The 22914-nt window shown below is 44.0% G+C and overlaps 1 protein-coding gene across 9 annotated transcripts in view; it reads right to left on the reverse strand.

The window, feature by feature from the left end:
* Positions 1-22914, reverse strand: part of FAXC (failed axon connections homolog, metaxin like GST domain containing) — a 79438-nt gene that overhangs the window by 36530 nt on the left and 19994 nt on the right. For all 9 annotated transcript variants that reach the window (XR_015251418.1, XR_015251417.1, XR_015251416.1 and 6 more), the window contains 2 exons: positions 21413-21609; positions 12376-12599 (listed from right to left, as the gene is read on the reverse strand). Coding sequence is in view for 5 of the 9 variants with exons in the window: in XM_086707477.1 (XP_086563603.1) it covers positions 12376-12599; positions 21413-21609 (421 nt within the window). In the remaining 4 variants the exon portion in view is untranslated. The remainder of the gene's footprint in view (positions 1-12375; positions 12600-21412; positions 21610-22914) is intronic.

A 22914-nucleotide genomic window follows, 5' to 3' on the forward strand; every position in this document is an offset into this window, starting at 1 on the left:
TAGGGGAAGGGGGGGCTAACAAAATGGCAGGGGTGGGGGGGAGAAGGTGAAGGAGAAAGGAGCCTGAGGTTCAGAGACAGTCAGTGATCAAGTGTGGAAGTGAGGTGGCTACTCAGGGTGTGCCGACAGGCTCTGAGGCCCTGGTCAGAAGTCAACAGCGCCAGGTGCCCTCTGAGTCCAGAGCTGGCCCAGGGGAGAAGGCAGGCAGCTCTGTGGAAGGAGCAGAGGTCACTGCAGGGTTCGGGGTGGAGGTTGGGAGGTGTTGGACAAAGGCCCACACAAGCGCTGTGGATGCCTACGGTGGGGTCAGGACTGAAACCTTGGTCAGGATAACCTTGGGTCTGGCTGTCCATCTGCATAAATCTTTAAGATTCCAAGTGAGATTGAGAAAATACTTGCCTCAAACATCACTGAGCATAGATCTGTGAGATATAAATAGATCAGTTACATTTTAAAGGAAACCTCAAGTTCGATAGAAAAATGGACAAAGGATTGGAACAGCGAATTCACGTAAGAAACAAGAAAATTAAAAAGGAAGAAAAGATTCTTGGAGGTGATTAAAGAATCAGAGTACAAAGTAACCTTAAGGTAACAGTCTATAATGAAGAAAGTGGTCAGCTTTTTTTTTTTTTTTTTTTTTTAGTCATCAGACCTGTTACTCATAAGCCTTCAATGAAACTGGTACCTCTATCTTTTATTGGTTACTTTGCAAATCTGTGCTTGTCTTTTGGAAAACACCATGGCAATGCCTAGGAACAGACCTAATGATGTTCATAACCTTTCACCCAGTAATTTCACTCCTCTGAGTCTACTACTCCAAAATATATTTAATTTTAGCATTTGCTTTAAAAAATTAACAGAATACAAAGATATGTGTACATCACATAGATTTCCTAAGAATTTGCATGTGGAAGATAGAGGAAGATAGAAAATTGTTACTGAGTTATGTAACAGAATGATGGTATCTAAAATTTTTTCCATTGTTTTAAATGTTGTTTAGTCTTTTTTTTTTAAGTTTATTTTTGACAGAGAGAGAGAGAGAGAGAGAGAATATGTATGAGCAGGGGAGGGGCAGAGAGAGAGAGAGAGAGAGAGAGAGAGAGAGAGAGAGAGAGAGAATCCCAAGCAGACCCCACGCTGTCAGCACAGAACCTGATGCAGGGACTGATCTCAGGATCGATCAGTCATGACCTGAGCCAAAATCGAGTCAAATGCTCAGCTGACTGAGGCACCCAGGCACCCCTACTGATTAGTCTTTTTAATACAAACTGAAATTTTTAAATAAAAATGATGTAGTGCCATATATCAGGTCATCATTTATCTATAATTCCTCCCCGGGTTAGGCAGTCTACCCAGTGAATTTTATCCAGGCAACTCACCCCACCAGAACACAAATGCAGAGGGGCTTCCACATCTGGCAACAGGAAAGGATGCGTACTGGCAAAGACTTGAAAAGTGTATTATCTACACGGTGCTATCTTGCGAATTTTTCATTCTTTTATTCTAATCATTCAGGAATTGGAATCCTGAAATTTTAAACATAAAGTCAAAGACACACTTTTCTCAGAGGAAGAAATAGCTAGAATGTTCCCAGGGTAAAGTAGAGACCAGATCACTTCTGTCAGAATTATACCAACCAATCTGTGTTGCTAAATAAGCCGCAAAGATTTCTAAAAACTCGGTACTCATTAGCATTTGATTTTATTCTGCTAAAAGTCATTTTTTTTGGTTGTTTTCATGAATAGCCAATATATTTGGACCTACTGAGTTAGCAACAATGAAAATGCAAAAGAAACAAGCCACAGTCTGGCCCCAACTGCCTACTCCCCATGAGGGCGCAAACACCTTGAGCAGGGCCTGGCCCCACCAGCCCCTGGCTATTTAAGGATACCCCAGCCCCCTGGCCATGCATTCCTCCCTCATCCCTCTGGAAGTCCAGACTTCCTGAAAACAAGCGTTGATGCCCATTAGTGGCCTGCAAGCAATTTAGAGTTATTGAAGAATATGTATAGACCTGTCAGAGTAAATCACTTCCACTTCAGGAGGTGAGTACAGGACTCCAGCAGGAACTTGCAAAAAAGCTCAGGCACTCCCTGGAACCCAATCAATAGAGGTAAAAACAGAATTTATGATTTTCAACTCAAATTATTACTATCCCTGCATGTGATTTTAACAAGCCACCAATGCAATCATACGGAAGTTGTACTAGAGCCAAAGAAAAGCATTACTGTTATCTGAGCAGCCTGAGACCTACTCCTTCGCCTCTCTGACCCTCACTGGGCTTTCTCATCTGTAAAATAACTAGCTCCCAGGGGTGTGGTAAGATACAACATCTTGAAGATGCTGTTAAAAATTTTAAATGTATCTATGGGGCACCTGGGAGGCTGAGTCAGTTAAGCATCCAACTCTCAACTTTGGCTCAGTCATGATCTCAGTTTGTAGGTTCGAGCCCACCTTCAGGCTCTGCGCTGACAGAGCAGAGCCTGCTTGAGATTCTCTCTCTCTGCCCCTACCCCACTCTCACACAAGTGCACGTGCACACTCTCTCAAAAATAAATAAACATTTAAAAATATTTTTAATGTATCTAAATGTCTAAAATTTATCCACACAAAAAATCAGCCTACTAGATTTTCGGCATGGAAAGAAGGAAAGACTGTGCGAGGCACCATACGCACACCCTACTGAATGAAGTAGGCTCAGTTTGTTCTGAATTTCCTCCCTTTTGATAGCTGCCCAAAGCAAGGCCCAGGCCCCTCTTGGGGCCTCTACCCACCCAGTCCCTCCTCCCAGCACCCAGGTCGGCCTTTCTAACCTCCCTGGCTGCCCAAGATTAGATTACAGACACATTTTAGTCACTTGCTGAGTTTAAAAAACACCTTTCCCCAGAACCCCTCCCAGAGATCTGAATTATTTGGCCTGTGCAGCTGTGTTTTATAAGGTCCTGACGTGATTCTAATGCATAATCAGTGCTGAGAACCACTATTATGCTGAGTAGGCGACAGTAATTTGGAAAGGGTTTGGAAACTGCATTAGGAAACACTAATGCTTTGAGGTTCCAAAACATTCCCTTTAGTGTCTATTATTTTCTTCTTTTATCTGTGTGTTTCATTTTTCTAGCTAGATTGACAGACATAATTACTTCTTTTTCTTTTTAAAGCTTTTATTTAACTTTATTTATTTCAGGAGACAGAGCACGCAAGGGAGGGGTAGAGGGAGAGGGAGAATCCCTCTTAGCATGGAGCCCAGTGTAGGCCTCAAACCTACAGTGAGATCATGACCTGAGCCAAAAACAAGAGTCAGACTAACCAACTGAGCCACCCAGGCACCCCAGGCATAATTACTTCTATGTCTTTATTCCTCTGGCCTCAACATATGCTACATGTGTTCGTGTGTGATATATAACCTAACGCTTCTCATCTTTTTCTCATACCTGGTCCAGAAGGCTTCTCCAACCCATCACCTTCACTGGGAGGTATCATGTGTGGCTGCTGTGTCCCAGGTGGCTCCCAGCCTAGGCCTAAATGCCTAATGTGAATGGAGTGTTTTTTGCATAATATAATTAAACAGGGTAGGAAGAGCAGCTATTAAAATAGCCTATTCCAAGCTCACTTAAAAACAAAATTTCCCTGTTCATAAACCTTTGAGTAAAAATAACTTCCAAAGAAGTGGAGGTTTATTGAAAACCAACCACTGTTTATAAAGTAGATTTAATAGCAAGACATATAAACACAGATCATTTAAGGGACCAGACCTTCAGAAGGCAGGAGAGACAGCCAACCATAAATCACACACAGTCCAAGAGATCAACCAAAACTTGAGTGATCTCTATTTTGGCCTCTGCCTTGTTTTGTGGCTTGGAAAGTCACCTCTGCTCTCCCTTGTTTTGTAGCTTGGAAAGTCACCTCTGTTCTCCTCTCTAGAGAACCAATATAAAATCATGAAACCATCAGAACCAGAAGGACCCCCCCCCCCCCCAGAGACCATCTCTAGTTAGAGATCTCACCGCCTATAAAAAGACTCCTCAGCTATCCTGATGGTGGTCAGCAAGCTCACCCTGGAATAATTCCAAAGAACAGCCACTCCTACCACATCACAAGACAAGCCCTTCCAATTCAGGACAGGTCGTTTTAAAGAGCCGCCTCACCCTGACTTATAATCTGTGGTCGTTCCCCCACGTACACACTCCACCTTCTCCTCTGTCCTCCTCCCCTCTCCCCAAACATGTCCATCATCTGCTGCAACACCTAAGTCACTACCCATGTCCAATATTTGAAAAAAGCTGCTTTATGACCCCTACATCTTGGCTTCTGCAGACCATCCTTCCCCAGGATCCTCAAATTCCTTGCCTGAAATTATTTTGAGACTAACCACCTTCCTAACCACCCTTCTCTGGATACACCCTAGTTTGACCAAGTTCCTTTAAAAGATGGATCCCAGGGGCACCTGGGTGGTTCAGTCGGTGAAGCGTCAGACTCTTGATTTCGGCTCAGGTCATGATCTCACAGTTCGTGAGCTGGAGCCCTGCCCGGGCGCCCTGCAGACAAGACCTGCTTGGGATTCGGAAAAAAAAAAAAAAAAAAAGATGGATCCCAGAACTTAACATTGAAACTCTCTGTTCAATGAACACTTGTTGAATGCCTAGTGGGTGCCAGGCACTCAGGCCCTAGAAACAGAAATAAAAACACCAGTGAAGCTGAGGAGACAGTCAAACCAAATCATTAAAACATTAAAAGAAGGTGCAGGGAGTGCTCTGAGGAGGAAAGCACCAAGTGCCTGGAAGCAAGGAACAGATGTGCCCGACACACTGAGAGAAAGACCCAGAAAGGTTTCCTTAAGGAAACAACTTTTAAGCTGAAACACTGGGTGGCATTTAAAAGGCTAGGTTTTTATTGGCTTCTTTGACAGTCCATCATACCTGCGGTATACTGAGAATGAAATCCACAAAAATCCTGAAGTCTCTTTTTCACACGTTTCTCTCCACCCTATATTTGTGGAATTCAATTTGGTGACCTAAGTACAGAATTTGACATTTATCCCTATTAGACTTCCCGTTAAGGTTCAAAGCTTTGATTCCTGGGTTTTTTTTTTTTATTATTTAATAAATAAATATGTGAAATGGTATGACTTTTGAAACTGTGGGACTCAACTCCAGAAAGTAGGTACTAGTTTTTATTTCTATCAGAATATGTCAGCGCCTCCTTCCCACCCCTGCCAACATGCCACATTAAATAACAAAACAAAACAAAACAAAACAAAACAAAACAAAACAGGGGCACCTGGGTGGCTCAGTCGGTTAAGCATCTGACTTCAGCTCACCTCATGATCTCACATTTCCTGAGTTTGAGCCCCATGTCAGGCTCCGTGCTAACAGCTTGAAGCCTGAAGCCTGCTTCGGATTCTTGGGCTCCCTCTCTCTCTGCCCCTCCCCTGCTCATTCTCTGTCTCTCGAAAATAAACAAACATTAAAAAAAACTAACAGAAAAAATAAAAACTTTGCCCATTTGATTGACAGGGCGGTGCCTCATTTGTTAACTTAAATTGTTCTGATTACCAGAGGTTGAATGCTCTTCATGTATTCATCATTTGTATTGTTTTTACAAATTCTCTTTTTATGTTTTCTACCCAGTTTTCTCCTTCAAATATTCACTTTTCTTACTGATTTGTACAAGTTCTTTAAATAGTAACATTAATTCCTTGTCACATGTTGCAAACATTTTTCCAGGTTTTCATTTCAATTTTAACTTTGTTTATTGACATCCAAGAGGTTTTATTTTGCTCAAGAAACCTAGCGATTCAACTTTTCTTTTGTTACTTTTCCCTTTGGTACCATATTTAGAAACACTTTCCCAAGTTCAAGATTATATTAAAGTTTCCCATATTTTATCCTGACGCCTTGATGGTTTCATTTTTTGCATTTAAATGCTTAATCTCTTTGGAATTTATTCAGGTGCATGAAATAAAGGCAGGGGTACCGTGCTTATTTTGTTCCACATGGTTAGCCAGCTGTCCCAACACCACTTACTGAATTAATTTGTGTTTTTTTACCAATTCAAAAGGGCGCCTTTATCATATGCTTTGTCTCCACTTGTGTCCACCTCACACGCATCTGAGACTCAGCATACCCACACCTGAAATTCATGACCTTCCGTTTCTCCAGCATTCTCCAACTCTGAATGGTTATTTGTTCACTAAGTTTTCACGTCAAGAACATGGTTACTCCTTACCCCTGCCCTCTCCATCACCATCTCTCTCCCCTCCCACACACATATCAAGTCCCCAAATTGTAATCAACCCTGTCTCTAGAATATAGCTCTAATCCATCATTTTATGTCCAACTCTACACCATAGCTGTAATCCACAATGCCATCTTATTTTTCCTGGACCTCAACAGCCTCCTCACTGGGCCCCCAAATAAATCCACTCTTGGTTCCTCTGGCACATTAAATATAAATAAGGTCAAGCCACCTCCCTACTTTCAACTTGTGTTAGAACACAACCCAAGATTATGTAAGTGATATGAAGACCATGTGATCTAGCTCCTTCCTACCTCTACCTCATGCCACACTTTGGTTCTCACACAGTTTCTAACACACCAGCCATCTTTTCACTCCTTGAAGGCTCCCAGCTGCTCTTCGTGTCAGAGCCTTCACATGTGAAGCCTTCATGTCAGAGCCTTCACATGCTCTCTCTGCCCCTCCCCCGTTCATGCTCTGTCTCTCTCTGTCTCAAAAAATAAATAAAAAAACGTTGAAAAAAAAATACATATACGTGACTCAAAATTACACACATATATACTGGAAAGACATGCACCAAAATGACAACTGTGGTTAGCAGTAAGTAATAAGATTACAGTGACGTAGTTTCCTTCTCAGTGTTCTTCTGAACCTTCCCAACTTTCTACAATTACTACTAAATTTAAAACTCAGAGGAAAGGTTTTTTTAGACTTGTTTCCCCAAAAACAGTGCTTTTTTTTAATATATGAAATTTATTATCAAATTGGTTTCCATACAACATCCAGTGCTCATCCCAAAAGGTGCCCTCCTCAATACCCATCACCCACCCTCCCATCCCTCCCACCCCCCATCAACCCTCAGTTTGTTCTCAGTTTTTAACAGTCTCTTATGCTTTGGCTCTCTCCCACTCTAACCTCATTTTTTTTTTCCTTCCCCTCCCCCATGGGTTTCTGTTAAGTTTATCAGGATCCACATAAGAGTGAAAACATACGGTATCTGTCTTTCTCCAAAACCAGTGCTCTTAATGGAGTTGTGTTACATACAAAATCTGTGGCAGTGATAATGATAATAGCTAATATTTAGCATTTTTATGTGCCAAACGCTATAGAAAGTACATTACATAAATGCTTATTGAGTCCTTGTACTCTATGATGAAGGCATTGTCCTGACCCCCCCTTCTGTAGATGAAAAAGTTCAAGTTGTTCATGGGAAGTCACACAGCTGCTAAGTGTGTGGAGTCCAAGATGCAAACCCCGGGGATCTGACTCCAGAAATCCTTCTCTCATAAACTACTTCCCAAAAACCTAACCTTTCTGCTCTTGATTTTTACATCCTCCATGGTTTGTTAATTCTCACCCTTTGGGGAGGGGATAGAAATAGACAATATATGCACTTCTTGCATGAGATGAAAATCAGGCATCCACTCCATGTGGTATCTCTGCTTCAAACACACCCACCTTCCCAAAGGGGACATGGGAACAAGCAGAACCGAATGGAGATTAGCACTGACCACTAGGCAATCCTCCCCCCATTACTGGCTCTCACAGCACCACAAGCCTCTCTTTCCAGCCCTCATCACAGTTGCGTTTTACATTTGCTTGTTACTTGACTGCTTACCATGTGCCAGCTGCAATTCTGAGCACTTTACATGTGCTTCTTTTCACCATTATGGTCCCCATTTTATACATAAGGAAACTAAGGCCTAGAGAAGTTAAGAAACTGGCCCAAGGTCACAAAGCTAAGAGGCGATGGAGGTAAGGTTTGACCTCTGGCTCTAGAGGCATTGCTCTCAAATGAATGAATGAAGGTATGTTCTCCATTTTCTAAAAAACCCTCTATCTCTTATTAGGATGGCTTAATTTTATTTCTGTAGGTCCTGAATATTTCTCATATATCATATTGCTAGTATTTTCATTTTTTATTATTGTAAATGGAAATTTTAAATATTTTCTAATTGGTTATTTGAGATATCAAGATGTTTATATGCTTATTACTTTGTAAACTTTTTATCATTTTATTTTATTTCATCATGGTAAGTGTACTCTTTAATCCCTATTCCCTATTTCCCCCATGCCCCCACCCACTTCCCCTCTGGTAACCATCAGTTTGTTCTCTATAATTAAGAGTATGTTTCTTGGTCTGTCTCTCTCTCTTTTTATTTCCTTTGCTCGTTTGTTTTGTTTCTTAAATTCCACATGAGTGAGATCATATGGTATTCATCTTTTTCTGACTGACTTATTTCACTTAACACAATACTCTCTAGCTCTATCTGTGTTGTTGCAAATGGCAAGATTTCATTCTTTTTGTGGCTGAATAATGTTCCATTATATTATGGAACCTTCTTTATCCATTCATCTACTGACGGACACTTGGGCTGCTTCCATAGTTTAGTTATTATAAATAATGCTGCAATAAACATAGGGGTGCATGTATCCCTTTGAGTTAGTGCTTTTGCATATTTTGGATAAATACCCAGCAGTGCAGTTCCTAGATCACAGGCTAGTTCTATTTTTAATTTTTTTGAGGAACCTCCATACCGATTTCCACTATGGCTACACCAATTTGCATTCCCACCGACAGTGCAAGAGTTCCCCTTTCTCCACATCCTCACCAATGCTTATTGTTTCCTGTGTTGCTAATTTTAGCCATTCTGACAGGTGTAAGGTGATATCTCATTGTAGTTTTCATTTGTATTTCCCTGAGGATGAGTGATGTGTAGCATCTTTTCATGTGTCTGTTAGCCATCTGTATACCTGTAACTTTGTACACTTGTCGAACTCTTTCCATTAACCGTAATTTTAATTGATTCTCCATTATTTTAGCTATGTAATCTCTTCATTTCTATAAATAAAAATTGTCTCCTCCTTCCCAACATGAAGACATCATCTTTTCTCAACTAATCTTTATTGTTTAAATTTAATTTTTTATTTTTATTTGAATTTAATCAATTTTTAAAACTACATCCGTAGATATGTACTGCCTATATTTTAGTCTCTCTCTACCACCTACCCCCTCAGGCCCAAGCCATTCACTATGACACCAACAGAGCCACTTTTCTAAATCACAAATATGGCTCTTTCTCTCTTATACTCGGAAGTCTGTACCACCTCCATGTTTTCTGTATGATAAAGTCTCTCAGCATCATTATTACTTTTTATAAGATGACCCCAAACTACTTTTTAATCTTCATTTAGACCATGATTCCAAAATCCCCCTCATTCATGATCCCTTTTCTCATGATTTCCCCAAATGGTCCTTCCTTATTTTCTTCCTTGGGACAACCGTTTACTTTCTGGGGCCAACATGACTGCCACCTCTACTCTGGCTTCCCAAGCTTCCCTGTCATTTCATCCCTGCTCTTGCCATGTCTTCAGAGCACCACACATAGACCTCTGTCATGGGACTTGTCATAGCCCAACTTGAACATGGGTACTTATTTAGAGCAGAGGTCAGCAAATTTTCATGGAGCATCAGATGGTAAATATTTTAGGCCTTCTGGGCCATATTTGATCTCTGTTGCATTTTTCCCCCCTCACATTTTAATAGTAAAAACGAGTCTTAGCTCAGAGATGATTAAATAAATAAATAAACAGGCCACCAGCTATGGGCCGTAATTTGCTTATTTCTAGTTATAAGTTCATCTCTCCTAGTTATAAGCTCGTCTCTCCCACTGAACAGGTATCAGCTATCTGAGAGAGGGGACAATCTCTTACTCATTTTTGTATTCCCCAGCTCCTGCCACATAGAAGGCGTTCAATCCTTGAAGTCAATTGAACTGAAACATCAATAATTAATTTCTCCTGATGAGTCAAATACATCCCTGGACAATTTCCCCAAATCTTGAACTACCTTAACAAAAGTCATTATGCATTTTCAGTCTCTTAGGCATCTTAAAAGTCAGCTATATCCTCAGGGGAGGGGGGAGGTAATGGTTTTTGCCTCGTTTAGTAAGAAAAACTCTGATGTTCAGCCAAAGAGCCTCTCCCTCCCCAAAGGCAGCAAAAGTGCTTCTCCTATAGAGACTAGGCTGCTCCCGGGGCCCCCACACAGAACAGAACTCCAGCAAACTCCTTCTTTTCAAGTAACTGAATCAATTTCTCATTTCAGGAAATCATCTAGACTTGATGCTGTCTGGAGTACTTGCCAGGTAACCACCCTAGCCATCAACAATAGATCTACCTCCTATCTCACCATAATTGGGGAAGAAGGATTTTGCTAACTCATTAAGTGCCAGAGAAACATAGATAGTTACCATTACTCTTTTTATTTTTGAAAGAGAGAGAAAGAGACAGAGCATCAACACGGGAGGGGCAGAAACAGGGGGAGACACAGAATCCAAAGCAGGCTCCAGGCTCTGAGCTGTCAGCACAGAGCCCAACGCGGGGCTCGAACCCATGAACTGTGAGATCATGCCCTAAGCCAAAGTCGGACACTTAACCGACTGAGCCACCCAGGTGCCCCTAGTTATTATTATTCTTATTGCTATCACCCTGCTCCCCTGGTTCTCCCAACCAGACAAAGTTGTCCAGAAACTGATGATCACCACCTCCCTGGTTAAGAAACCAACACTGTTCAGTTTTTTTTGAAGAGCAGCACTTTATTGGCATAATCTCTGTCTTAACTTTGAGAGCTCAATGCCTCGCTTGCTGGGGCTCCCACAGCATGAGCTAGAAAGGAAGCTGAGAACAGGGAGAGCCATTACTAAGGAGAAAATGGCCCACTGCATGTCGGCTCTGTGAGGCTGAGAGTCCAGTACTGTTTCCACGGGAACAAGGCAAACTTGAGGCTAATCGCTTCATACCTACAACAGGCAAGCCCCTCTGGGCCCAGAAAAGCAAAGAACCAGAAGATACAGGCAGCGTCAGTCTTCAACCCAGGCAGTGCTTTTGAACATCTGTGTAGTGCAGGAGCCAACAGCAACCCCCCCACAAGACAAAGGTGGCAGAGAGCTGGCCATGCTGTTGGGATTCTCCCCCTGCAGGCCAGGGTTCAAGGGAGGACTCCAGGTCCTGCAGAGCAGGGAAGGAGCCAGAGTGAATCACCCTGTAGGGGGCAGGTTATACCCAGCAAAGGCCCCAGTTCCTGGAGCACCAGATGGGTTTCAACAAACCAAGCCCCAAACCCCACTTCCTAGAGGAGATGAGGAACCCAATGTGCTCTAGAATGGAGAGGGCCAAAAGACAGTTAATAAAAACCCACGTCCCCCAGGCAAAATAAGCAGTCGCATAAGACTAGGTCCCATGACTAGTCACACAGAGGGCTTGGCTCCCGATATGCACTAGTTGTCTCCAGGAGAAACCATCATTTCACACACAGGAGCTTCTGAATTCAAATGACCGTGTTTACTAGCTGACATAGTTAAGACTCAAGCTCTGCCCAGTACAGAATCGCATCGGCCCAGCCACCTCCAGTGTCCAGCGAGGTGACAAAGGACACATAACTCCACTCTCGGTAGCCTCAGCTGCCCAGACCTACGCTGCTCCGGGCTTCTCTCTGAGGGGCTTCCCCAGCACAGTTCAACCCACTGTGCGCAGTGAACGCAAACTCAGAAGAGTTACGACATGCTGGTAAGAGGAGGCCTGAGATTACAAACGCGAAACATGAAAAAGGACTCGGGGCACGTGCACGAACCTGCGCCGCCGGCCTTTCTAGTAGCTTGAGGTCCCCCGGATACACAGTTGACGCTTCAAGCACGCGTGCTTACAAGCAGCCCTTTCACCCTGGCCTGTGTACACGTGAATGAGCTTCCCTGCCCAGAAACGCCCTCCGCTCACAACACGCGCCGAGACACCAGCGGCGTTTCCGGCCAGGCAGCCGTGCCTCGCCACGTGCTACGTTCTCTGCTCGCAGGGGCCCCCGGTACGTTCTCTGCTCGCGGGGGCCCCCCGGGGTCCCCCCACCCCCGCACGAGACTGTCTCGCCCTAGCGACTGGGAAGAGAGACACTCGCTCCTGGAAATGAGGCGATCTGGTTAAATGCGGTGGGGGGGGGGGGGGGGGGACGGGACTGCAGCCTCCAGGTGGAAGCAAAGAAACCAACCAACCAAAATAAAACTTTAAATCAGTACGCTAACAGTGCTTTACTAATCATGCAAAAAGCAAGGATAGAAAACATAGAATATAGAAGGTGTGGTACGTTACCCAAGAGCCCTGCCAAGGACCGCATGTCCTTCTCCATCAGCATGTAAATCTCCTCCTCCGAGAAGCGGCCAATGCCGTGGCCGTGCATCTCGCGCTTCACAATTCCTTTCGTTATGTGGCACACGACCCACCTCAGCAGGTTACTGAAGGGACCGCCACCACTAAGAGAGAGCATCTTCCGGGTCTCATTGAGATTGTCCACCCACTGGCAATAAGCTAACGTCCTGGAATTGTGTGGAAAGAGGTTACTACCGGGCATTAGATACATGTCAGCGCCACAGAGTCCATTTCCAGGGAGTGCGTCAGAAGTTCGCACGCTCCGGAGGAAATGAGTCAGCGCAGCTTTTACAAAGAGCAGCGTGCATGGCAGATATTACCACAGTTTCTGGTCAGGGCCTAGACCTCGGGTCTGGAAGAGAAACTAAAATAGATCCAGGTAACGATGCCATGCTACTATGCCACCAAACCTCTCTTGGCACCCGCCCTCAGATCCACGCCCCTCACCCCCCCCCCCGCCCCCCACACAACACCTCCCAAGGCACGCTTCTGCTTCCTCTGAGGCAACCCCTCAGAAAATACTAGAAACCCACTACAACAGGCTTTTAGGTGCGTACCTACAGGGACCCCAGGAAGGAGGCACAGTGACTGCGGTGCTGGCTTCACTCTCTTTCTTGATCTAAGTAATGGATATGCAGGTATATGCTGTGTGGTAATTAATTAAGCTGCACTTTTGTAATTTGGTGCAATTTGGGAGTGCATTTTATATTCTACAGAGTCAAAGAGTTTTTTTAAAAAGGAAAACTTTTGCCTTTTTGACAGAGGATTAGGGAGTAGGTAGACCTGTCCATGTTTATTATAAACTATATAAATTATAAATATTACGTATAGGATTTGCTCTCCAGAAAGTCAACTCTGCTTCAGTTTGTTTCTCCAGGGCTCTTAGAGCGAACACAAACACCAAAGGAACTTAGTTGAGTTGTTTTTCCCATCTGGGTGATGCTCGTGGCCAAACGCTCCCGTCCAGGAGTTCCCATGTTCTGTGCACAGACAGCTAAGCAGCTACCCGCTGTCGGTGCGGTGTGCTGGCTGCAATACTCAGGCCGACACTGATTTTGTTCTCGGAACTTGTGCAATTGCAGGACTGTTTCTACGGCTAATAAAGCTGGTAGATAGAAATTAAAACGGTTTCCTGCTGAAGGCTGAGAAAAGTATAGCTGTGAGAGTAGAGACATAAGATATTTTAGTTTCTCCCCATAATGAGCAATAAAAGATATACTGGTAGTCATCTCTACTCCTAGTGTTAGTTGACAGAGCAATGATGGCCACTTTGGAAAAATATGTTTGCAGAGAGAACACAAGGAATCGTAATAAATTATAGCTACTTTTCTACCTCGTCTTTTTAAAAGAAAAACAGAGTCCCTGAAATGTTGATCATTTTATATAATTCTATTCTTTCCCATCTTCTTTTCTCTACAAAAGGAAGAAACAGAAGATTTCTGTAAAAAACTTTAAGCATTCCTTGGGGCGCCTGGGTGGCGCAGTCGGTTAAGCGTCCGACTTCAGCCAGGTCACGATCTCGCGGTCCGTGAGTTCGAGCCCCGCATCGGGCTCTGGGCTGATGGCTCAGAGCCTGGAGCCTGTTTCCGATTCTGTGTCTCCCTCTCTCTCTGCCCCTCCCCCGCTCATGCTCTGTCTCTCTCTGTCCCAAAAATAAATAAACGTTGAAAAAAAAAATTTAAAAAAAAAAAAAAAAAAAAAACTTTAAGCATTCCTGATTTTTACTGGAAAAGTCCTACAGCCAATTTCAACATACGCTTTGTACTATAACCGTAACTCTTCTTTAGTACCTTTTTAAAAGTGCTTAGAAATCTTGTTAGAAAGCTTTGGGTACTTCTTGTTAGAAAGCTTTGGGTACTTCTTTTGGTAAATTTCTCAAAATAAAGTATTGAGTCAGGGAATGGATTTTGCTGAAAACAGGAAAAAGTACATTGCAATGGTAAGTAACAAATATGTACAGTCAGAGCAGTCAATGGATCCTTTGACATAAGAGAATCTCACATTTACTCTAGTACACTCTTTATAAAACATGAAAACTAAATGCTTTCCTATTTGTTCTTCTTTTTACACCTGCAGTTATTAAGGTATACATTCTCACATTCCATTAGAATAACTCAGCACTGTGATTCTAATTGTACTAGATTGAAATGCAATAAAAGGGCTATGGCATCCTTGATTATTTTGCAAGTCCATGATCTGAGAATAAAAGTAAATTATCCCAAAAAGTGTGACCAGGTAATAGCATCCAGGAAGCATCTAAAGAGTAAAAATGAGGAATATGGTGGCTCTACACTGACGGGTTGATCTGGAAAAAAAAAAAAAAAGTACCTTCTTTGTAGACAAATTACACAGGTTTTATGATAAGCATAACTGGTCCTGAAGGATGAGCAGAAGCTCACCAGGCAGAGCAGAGGGAGAGGGAGAGAAGGAGTGTGTGTGAAGAGCACTGGCCAGGGGATACAGGAGGCCTGGGGAAGCCTGTAAGAGTAGAGGCTGGAAGGGTGGGCCAGGACCAGATACGGACAGGCCTGAGACAAAGGGTGCTGAACTTTATTTTGGAAGCAAAGTTTATCCACCGAAAATTTTAAGCAGATAAGAAATGTAATCGGTGTGTCGATGGAAGTGGAGAAACCACCGGTAGGAAGGCTGCTTAGAAGACTATGGCAAGACCCAAGAACTAGACCAATGGCAGGGGTGGTGGGCGGGTGTGCGGGGTGTACAGGGAATGCAGAGGAGAAACCCTGAGATATGAGAAAAAGAGTCTGTTGACCAATGGATTAGGTAAAAGGAGAGATTAGGTATTTTCTCTCAGGCTGATGGTTTGAGACGATGATAATGCCATTAACCTTTATAGGCGGGCACGCATCAGGTACAGATTTAGGTGATGAAAGATGCATTAAGCTGTTGCATTTGAAGGTCCCATGGAACCCCCAAGTGAGAATATCCAGAGGTTGAGAACTCAGGAGACAGGTTAGGATTCAAGATAGAGAATTTGTGGGTGAGGGCGTATCAGTGAGAGTTCTAAAGCCGTCAGAGGAAAATGGGTCACCTAAGGAAGTTTCTAGGGTAAGGAGTGGTAATAGGGCATCCACAGTTCAAGGACCAAGACAGAAGGTGAAAACGCCAGGCTGGAAAAACGCCAGCTTGGTGAGAAGTAGAGACACTGCTTTCTTGGAGATGGAGAGAAGGGAAGTGTCGCAAGACGTGAGGGGCTGCAGAGAGGTTCAGAGTTCCTGCCTAGTGACTTCACTTTCCTCCATAGAGCAGAAAATGGGGGCATGGGCACAGGATGAGGATGCAGCGATGGAGAGAGAGCTTTGGATGACTACTGGGTTCGAGTAGCAGATGGGGTTGGAAGAGGCAGCCGTTCTAGGTCACACAGCTAAGCTGGTAGGAAACCCTACCAATGCAATGGTGTAAGGTTCTCTTCCTGCCTTAGCGTGTTGAATGCAGGGCACAGTAAAAGGAACAATGGGTTGATCTGGAAGTCTATAGCTAGAGGTAACCTGAGAAACTGGTCTTCCTCTGTTCTCTTTCCCACCCTGCTCTTGGTTTCTTTCCTCATTCACTTCCTGTGCCCAATACTGTAGGCCAGTGTCAGGGAAGAGAAGCAGAGGGCCAGCCAGGCTCTATAAGGGTCAACCCCTGTGAAGTGGGTACAAACTTTGAATACCAAAGAAAATGGGTAACTCACGGATTCCTGAATCAATCACTGCAGGCAACAGACCTCATTTACACATGCTTCCATGTCATTACAACCAAGAATCCACCTCCTCCCATAACCAAGCTTCTGGCAAACTATTGACACTTGACGGAAACCACTCTCCTCCAAATCAACGATACCTCCTTCTTGCAAAATCCAAATAAAGACTCTTTCTATATTTATCTTTCTTGAGCTTTCTGCAACATCTGGCACTATCGGTGTCTTTCATAGAAGAGCCCTCCCTCAGCTTACGTCGGTCTCTACTGCGTTTCCTGCCCCCTCGTGCATATTCCTGAGATTTTCATCGCTATTCCTCCTACCTCTTACTCCACACTTGTGGGGTGATCTAATTCACACCCCGATTTCAAACTGATGACTCCCAAACCCATACCCAGCCCAGACCTTTGTCCTGACACCCAGGGATCCATGTGAGGTGTCCTCAGGAGCTGCAAACCCACATTTCCAAAATCAGACTCATCAGCTTCCTTCCCTTCAAATCTGCTTCTCCTCGCCCAAACCTGAAAGAATCCCAGGTGTTGTTCCTCACTGCTCTCTGTCCCTCACTCCTGACAGCCAGTCCCCCCTGTGAATTTGCCCTTTTCTCCAACTCAATTAGCACATCATTCAGCACAGGTCTCCTGACATCCCTTCAAGGCCCTTCAGAAACCCAATTGCCCCAAGGCAGCCACAGTGAGCTCCTAAAACACAAATCTAGTCATATCAGGCTGCTTCTCAGAGTCCTTCATGAACTCCCCATTCCTGAGCTTGCATACCAGCCCTGCTCCCACAGTCTGACCCAGGCCTGGTCTGGCCATTCTCTGGCCTCATCCTGTTGCGGATGCTGCTACTCTGCCTGGATATCCTAATCTTCCCCTGCCACCCAGCCCCTTCACCCACCACTCTGACTGTCCCTAGCTTCTGTTGTGACACCGTGTCCTCTGGGAAGCCTTCGCCTCATCACTCCAGCAGGTGCTGGCTGCCTTTCCTCAGTTCTTCAAACTCTACCCCAGCACCAACCATTAGGATGGCTCAACGTCTCCCCCAGCCTAAGAGTCACCTGAGGACAGAGATAGCATCTGATCACCTTGCTTCCCCACCACCCCCTCCAGCATGGAGCCCGGCCACAAGTAGTCATTCATTAAGTTTACTGAAAGAATGAACTATTGATTGAAATGTAAAAAAGCTTCACTTCTGAGCCAGCTACTGCCAAGTAGTGTTTCTATGGGGTGACAATATTTAAACAGAAAGATGGAAAAAGAGAAATGCCTTTGAAGAATGAAGAAGGGGCTGACATGTTCCCTTCTGAGGTCTGCGTCACTCTCTACTGGGAAGAAGCCCACTGCACAAGGATTCATGAATCATTAACTGGAGAGGGCAGGGAGGGCCAATGTGGAAACTAGACTAGGCTGAACAATTAAAATAATTCATCATTCTGAGAACCTCTTTCAGGAAGTTGATACTCATTTTCTTTATCGCAACTGATATATCTGATCTCTTCTGCAAAATGGGGTCAAGGTTTCTTTTGAAGATTGATTAGCTTAGTTGGAACAGAAGAATAAACACTGTTCAACACTTTTTAAAGGAGCTCAAGAGGCCAGGAAAGAACTGACCCTGCTGTTTCCACGAAGATATCTCTCGTTATAACCTAACATGAGGCCTTGCCCATGGCAGAAACGATATTAACCTGTGGGAAACTACACACCATGGCAAACTACCGTTTGACGAGTCTTTGCATGTGCCCTTCCTGACCATGAGGATGCCTTTCTCCATGTCCTGCTACATCCCTGTCATCTTTTGCTTGTCTTCTGCATGCATGAGGGTGCAGGAGCATACGACCGGCTTCTGTGGTTTCACCGCGTTGCATAGGCACTAGACTCTAAGCCCCTCCAAACAGGACCTCTCGCTACATCTAAAATGGGGGTAAGGGGAACAGGGAAGAGGGGGACACATCAACCCAGTTGTAATCAGAGAGAGAGAGACTCCTGGCTTTTAGACAAGATCTTGGGTAAGTCATTTTCATAAGGATCCTACCTCCCCCAATCAGTGAAACTATACCAAAAGCCAAACTCAGAATTTAAAAATCATGGCCAACCTAGAAGAAAAACTGAAATCCCTGTTCTAATGCCTCTATTTTAATGGGTCAAAGTGGGATGACTAGATTGCTTGACCACAGTGCCCTGCACACTTCCCTGTGGGTCTGGAAGACTCTTAACACACTAGTGTCTCATACAAAAGCAGCTGCAGTGTCTGTTACCAAAACTCAATGCCATTCCACTGATTTGACCACGTGTCTCTCATGCTTCCCTTTATACCAACTTCCTTGCGTTGGATCTAACGTAAGCATCCAGTGGAAGGAAGAGGATAAAAACCTGTCTTCTTCATGTCCAGTAATAGTTTTATAATGCAAGTTGGACATGCTTGTATGGATTTCAAGTGCAAGAAAGCCCACTTTTATAGCAGAGTGTGCTTACTTGAGCAACGCTGAAGCAGAGCCTCGGAATTATGTGATGGTATTTACATAACAATGCCAGCTTGCCCTTGTCTTTGCTTTTCAGAACATCATACCTGGAGTACTTTTATAGTTTCAGACCAAAATAAACGTATCTGAAAACTTCAGATAGTTTGAATCAATTGGGTCAAACAATTGATTTCCTCCCCTCCACCGCTGTAAATACAGACACAGCCTTGGAGCTTGCTGAGTGTCAGGATTTATCAAGTTCTCATGAAAAGCTCATACTTGCAGTATTGTCCTACATACTATGGGCCATTCCTTAGGCCGGGCCTGGTTTCTACGCGTGCACATCTTGTGTGTGGCCCTCAGACAAGACAGGGGAAGGAGAGGAGCCTGAGGAAGAATGTCCACAGACTCTCTGCCTCAGGCATGTTCTTACCGGAGCGACAGGGGTCTCTTCTCCATTGGGATTTAGAGCTCACGGGAAAGCCCATTCGAGGTCTCCTCAAGGCGAGAACATGGCTAAAGGTTAAGAGACCTTATGAAACAGAGGAAGGCTTGTTTTTCCTTCTGCTGCTAGGGACCAAAGGGGATTGAAGGAATTAGGCATTTGTCTTTGCAAGTTCACTGGATATTTGTATCTCAGTCAAGACCTGACCTTCCACCTTCACTATTTCTTCCTCAAATTAACCTTTGAGGAGGCACACAGGAGAAATAGTAGCTAACCTCCTCCCCACCCCCCAAAAAAAACATACACTGTAATTAAAGAGTGGATTAGAAAAAGCAAAAGTATCCTTAGAAGAGTCTACGTATGACCTAAGCAACTCCCCAAGCACTTGGGTGTTTATGGTCCATAAAATTCAGATTCGTCCCACCAGGGTACCACCTCCCAGCCCACACCCAACCCTCCCCTACCGAGAGCTGCCTCCCGTCAAGTATTAGCTGGCGCCTGTGCAGGGAGAGAAGGGGAGGGAAGAGCAGAAGGTGAACTTCTACCGGGGAGCAAACATATAAAACATCTGCACACCCAGAGCAAAAAGCAGTGACAGGTGGTACTTGGGAATCGCGCTGGATCAAAGCCTTTCTAACTGGAATATACACTTTATGAACCACTACAAAAATCAAACGGTTGTAGCAAAAAGTACCAATAAAAATGTAAGGTGACTTTCAGCCTCTTTTCAGGCAGCTCACAAAGCGACAGCTCTCCGCATTAATGGGACGTCAATCAAATGAGATGCTCTGGGGGCTGCATCAAAAGAGGGCACAGAGGGTCAGGGTGGCCCTGTGCTGTTTCTTCATTTCCCTCAACTGCTGCAAAGTGGGGACCAGAACCTGGCAAGCAAGTGACACGGGCTCTGTGCCACAGGCTTTTCCCTGAGGCTAAGCACATCGCATGCAGTCATCCATTTGGCCCATCCTGCAACCCCTGCACTCTTTAAGAGGGGAAGTCCAACGGTTCTTCACAGGTTTCAAAAGGAAAACACCTGGGTTCATTCCGGGAGAGGAGTCTATGATGACTTCCATGCTAATCGGCACCCCTGCCTCCACTCTCTGCCTGGTTCCCCCTTGCTCCCACCCCTTTCACCTCCACAGGAGAGGAGGAAGAGAAGTGGTTGTTTCGGGTCTGCCCTGGAATCAACCGGGCAGGAACTGCAAGCAGAAAGAGGAAAAGAGAAGTAGAGAGTCACTTAAAATCCAAGACAGGGGACAGCAAGTTTCCATTTAGAAGGAGAGCTGAATTGATGAAATAGGAAGGTAATGGGGAAGAACTTCTCTAATCAGCTCCACACTGAGTGTCTCTCTCAGTGGAGGATGTAAAAACTACTGCGTGAGCAAGTGACCCAGGAGTAACAATTAATGCCCAAAAAAAGTGGGCTTCATGATTCTTAATTAAACCTTTGGAACAAGGTAAGTTTACAGAAATCAGAGAGAAAACTTCTCTTATCCACTGGAGTGTACAGAAAGGTACAAAACTCCAGAAAATGGATGAAGGGAAAAGAAAAAAAAAACCCGCATGACCATGACTTTGTAAACCAAGAGGAACCGCATCTATTTCACTCACGTGTCATAGCCAGCACAATGCCACATGCAGAACACAGACAACTCATCAACACAGACAAGGAAGACAACCTAGGAGCCAGCCAGTCGGGGCAAAGACACCCAGAGAGCAGTACTGCAGTTTATTTCTGGAACACGAGAGAAGCTCTTGTCGTCTCAGGAAAACTGGCAATAATTTTACAAAGCTTGAATAATTTACTTCACCTGAGACTTCTATCCTGACTTAGTCTTCTGTTCCCTCCTCTGGGTATCTGATGTAACTTTGTTTTAATTCAGCAGTTTGTGGTAGTAAAGGGCAGAATCCATTGAAATCCCTTCCTCACCTCAGTGAGATCAGGGGTCAGCAAACCCCAGCTAGGAAGATTTTACGTTTTTAAATAGTTGGGGGGGGGGGTCCAAAAGAATAACATTTTGTATTAAATGAAATTTCAAATGTCAGTGTTTTCACTGCTTTAGCGAAACAGAGTCACGTTCATCATTTCCACGTCGTCCATGACTTGCATTACAGTGACAGAGTTTAAACAGCTACAATAGAGCCACGGCCTGCTCAGCCTAAAAGAGGTGCTAGCTGGGCCTCTACAGAAAATGTCTACCCCTGGTCTAGAGACCTAGACACTTAATGGTCACAGCTTTGACCCCAAGTCAGTCAGAATGTAGAGAACTTTGAAAAGGCTGGGGAGTATCTGAGAAGTGCAACAGAACCTGGGCTTCCTCCAAAGGCTGGGGACAGGCCCTGGGCTCTCACCCAGCACGCCCGGGGGACTCACCAGTAGAAGTGCTCCTCCACCATCTTGGTCACTGCTCTGGAGATGGCTCTTTCATGAGGGCCAAGGTTTTTGTTTAAATTCACTCCAAGTTTCTCTTCCAGAAAGTCAATTATGAATTCTGTGCCAGAAACTTTCTCATGATTATATTCAATCCAAGGCATTTTCCCTTGAGCAGAGAGTTTTCCACCAAAATAATTCTGGGCAGAGTAAATTTGAAAAAGAGAAAAGCAATGTTTTGTTTAAATTTCACTGTATGATTAACAGAAACAAACATTCCAACCCTATATTGGTTGGAATATATATTGGTCTAGTGATTAGACCGTTTGAGTAAATGAACTCAGCACATAAACTCTTTAAGGCAATAAATAGTTACTCTTGGAGGTAAAAAAAAAAAAAAAAAAAGGATTTACCTCACATGAAGATACTACTTTACTCCCACAGATTTTATCCAGGGCTCTGGTGTATTGTTACAAAAAAGACCAGAGAGCAGAGGTAGTGTTGAAATGATCCTGGTAACAGTTGTCCAGTTACAATGCATGAACAATCCACAAATGCCAAAACGAGTAAATAAACCATAATGAGGCTGGCACTGACCAGGCTGGTAACCAAAGACCTCATCTGAAACCCAGCAGCTCAGGCCTGAATAATGCTTAATACCACTACACTGCAAACAAGTGGTCCCAGAAATTATAACACTTGGGTATATCAATGTGTATCCAATTTACTTGACTCAACTCCTGTGCGGGTTAAAATGTAGATTCCTGGGTCCCAGCCCAGACCTCTGCAGCAGAATCCTGGGAATGGGGCCCAGAAATCTGTGTTTGTGATAAGGTCCCCTTTGATTCACACCCATGCTAGAATCTTACAGCATCTGACAGGATGTAGTCCCAGATAGGGGTGGAGTGGGGGGGGGGGGTAGGTCATACACTTTATGAACACTGGGAATTACAGTGACATTTGCTGCCCGCCATATAAAACGTCAAGATCTTAACCATGCTGGTGGAGAGGATTCTGTGGTAATGATGGCATTTATTCTATCAGTTTTGTCAGTAAATCTGGGTCATTTAAGACCTCAAAGTTAATTTTTAAAACTGAATCAATTTTTTGGTTGTCTACACAGTCTAAATTAATCAGATTATTACAAACTCTTCCTCATACTTCATGCAAGTCGATAGTTCAGATACTATTGGCTAATAGCAATGTTAGCTCCTGCAGAGGAACAGAACTCTCAAACCACTGTGCGTGGGAAAGTAAAGTGCTATAACCACTTTGAAACCATTTGACAATTTCTTTAGAAGTTAAATATACACCGGCCATATGATCTAGCCATGTCACTCCTAGGTAGTTACCCAAAAGAAAAGAAAGCATATACCCATGCAAATGGGTGTACATAAATGTTCATAGAAGGTTGATTTGTACTTCAAAACAAAAACAAAAACCAGAAATGCCCTTGAGAAGTACATGAATAAACAAATTCTGGTATATTCTTACAATGGAATATC

This window comes from Puma concolor, chromosome B2, assembly GCF_028749965.1.
Source record: "Puma concolor isolate L17-30 chromosome B2, mPumCon1.1.hap2, whole genome shotgun sequence".
Classification (NCBI taxonomy): Eukaryota; Metazoa; Chordata; class Mammalia; order Carnivora; family Felidae; genus Puma; species Puma concolor.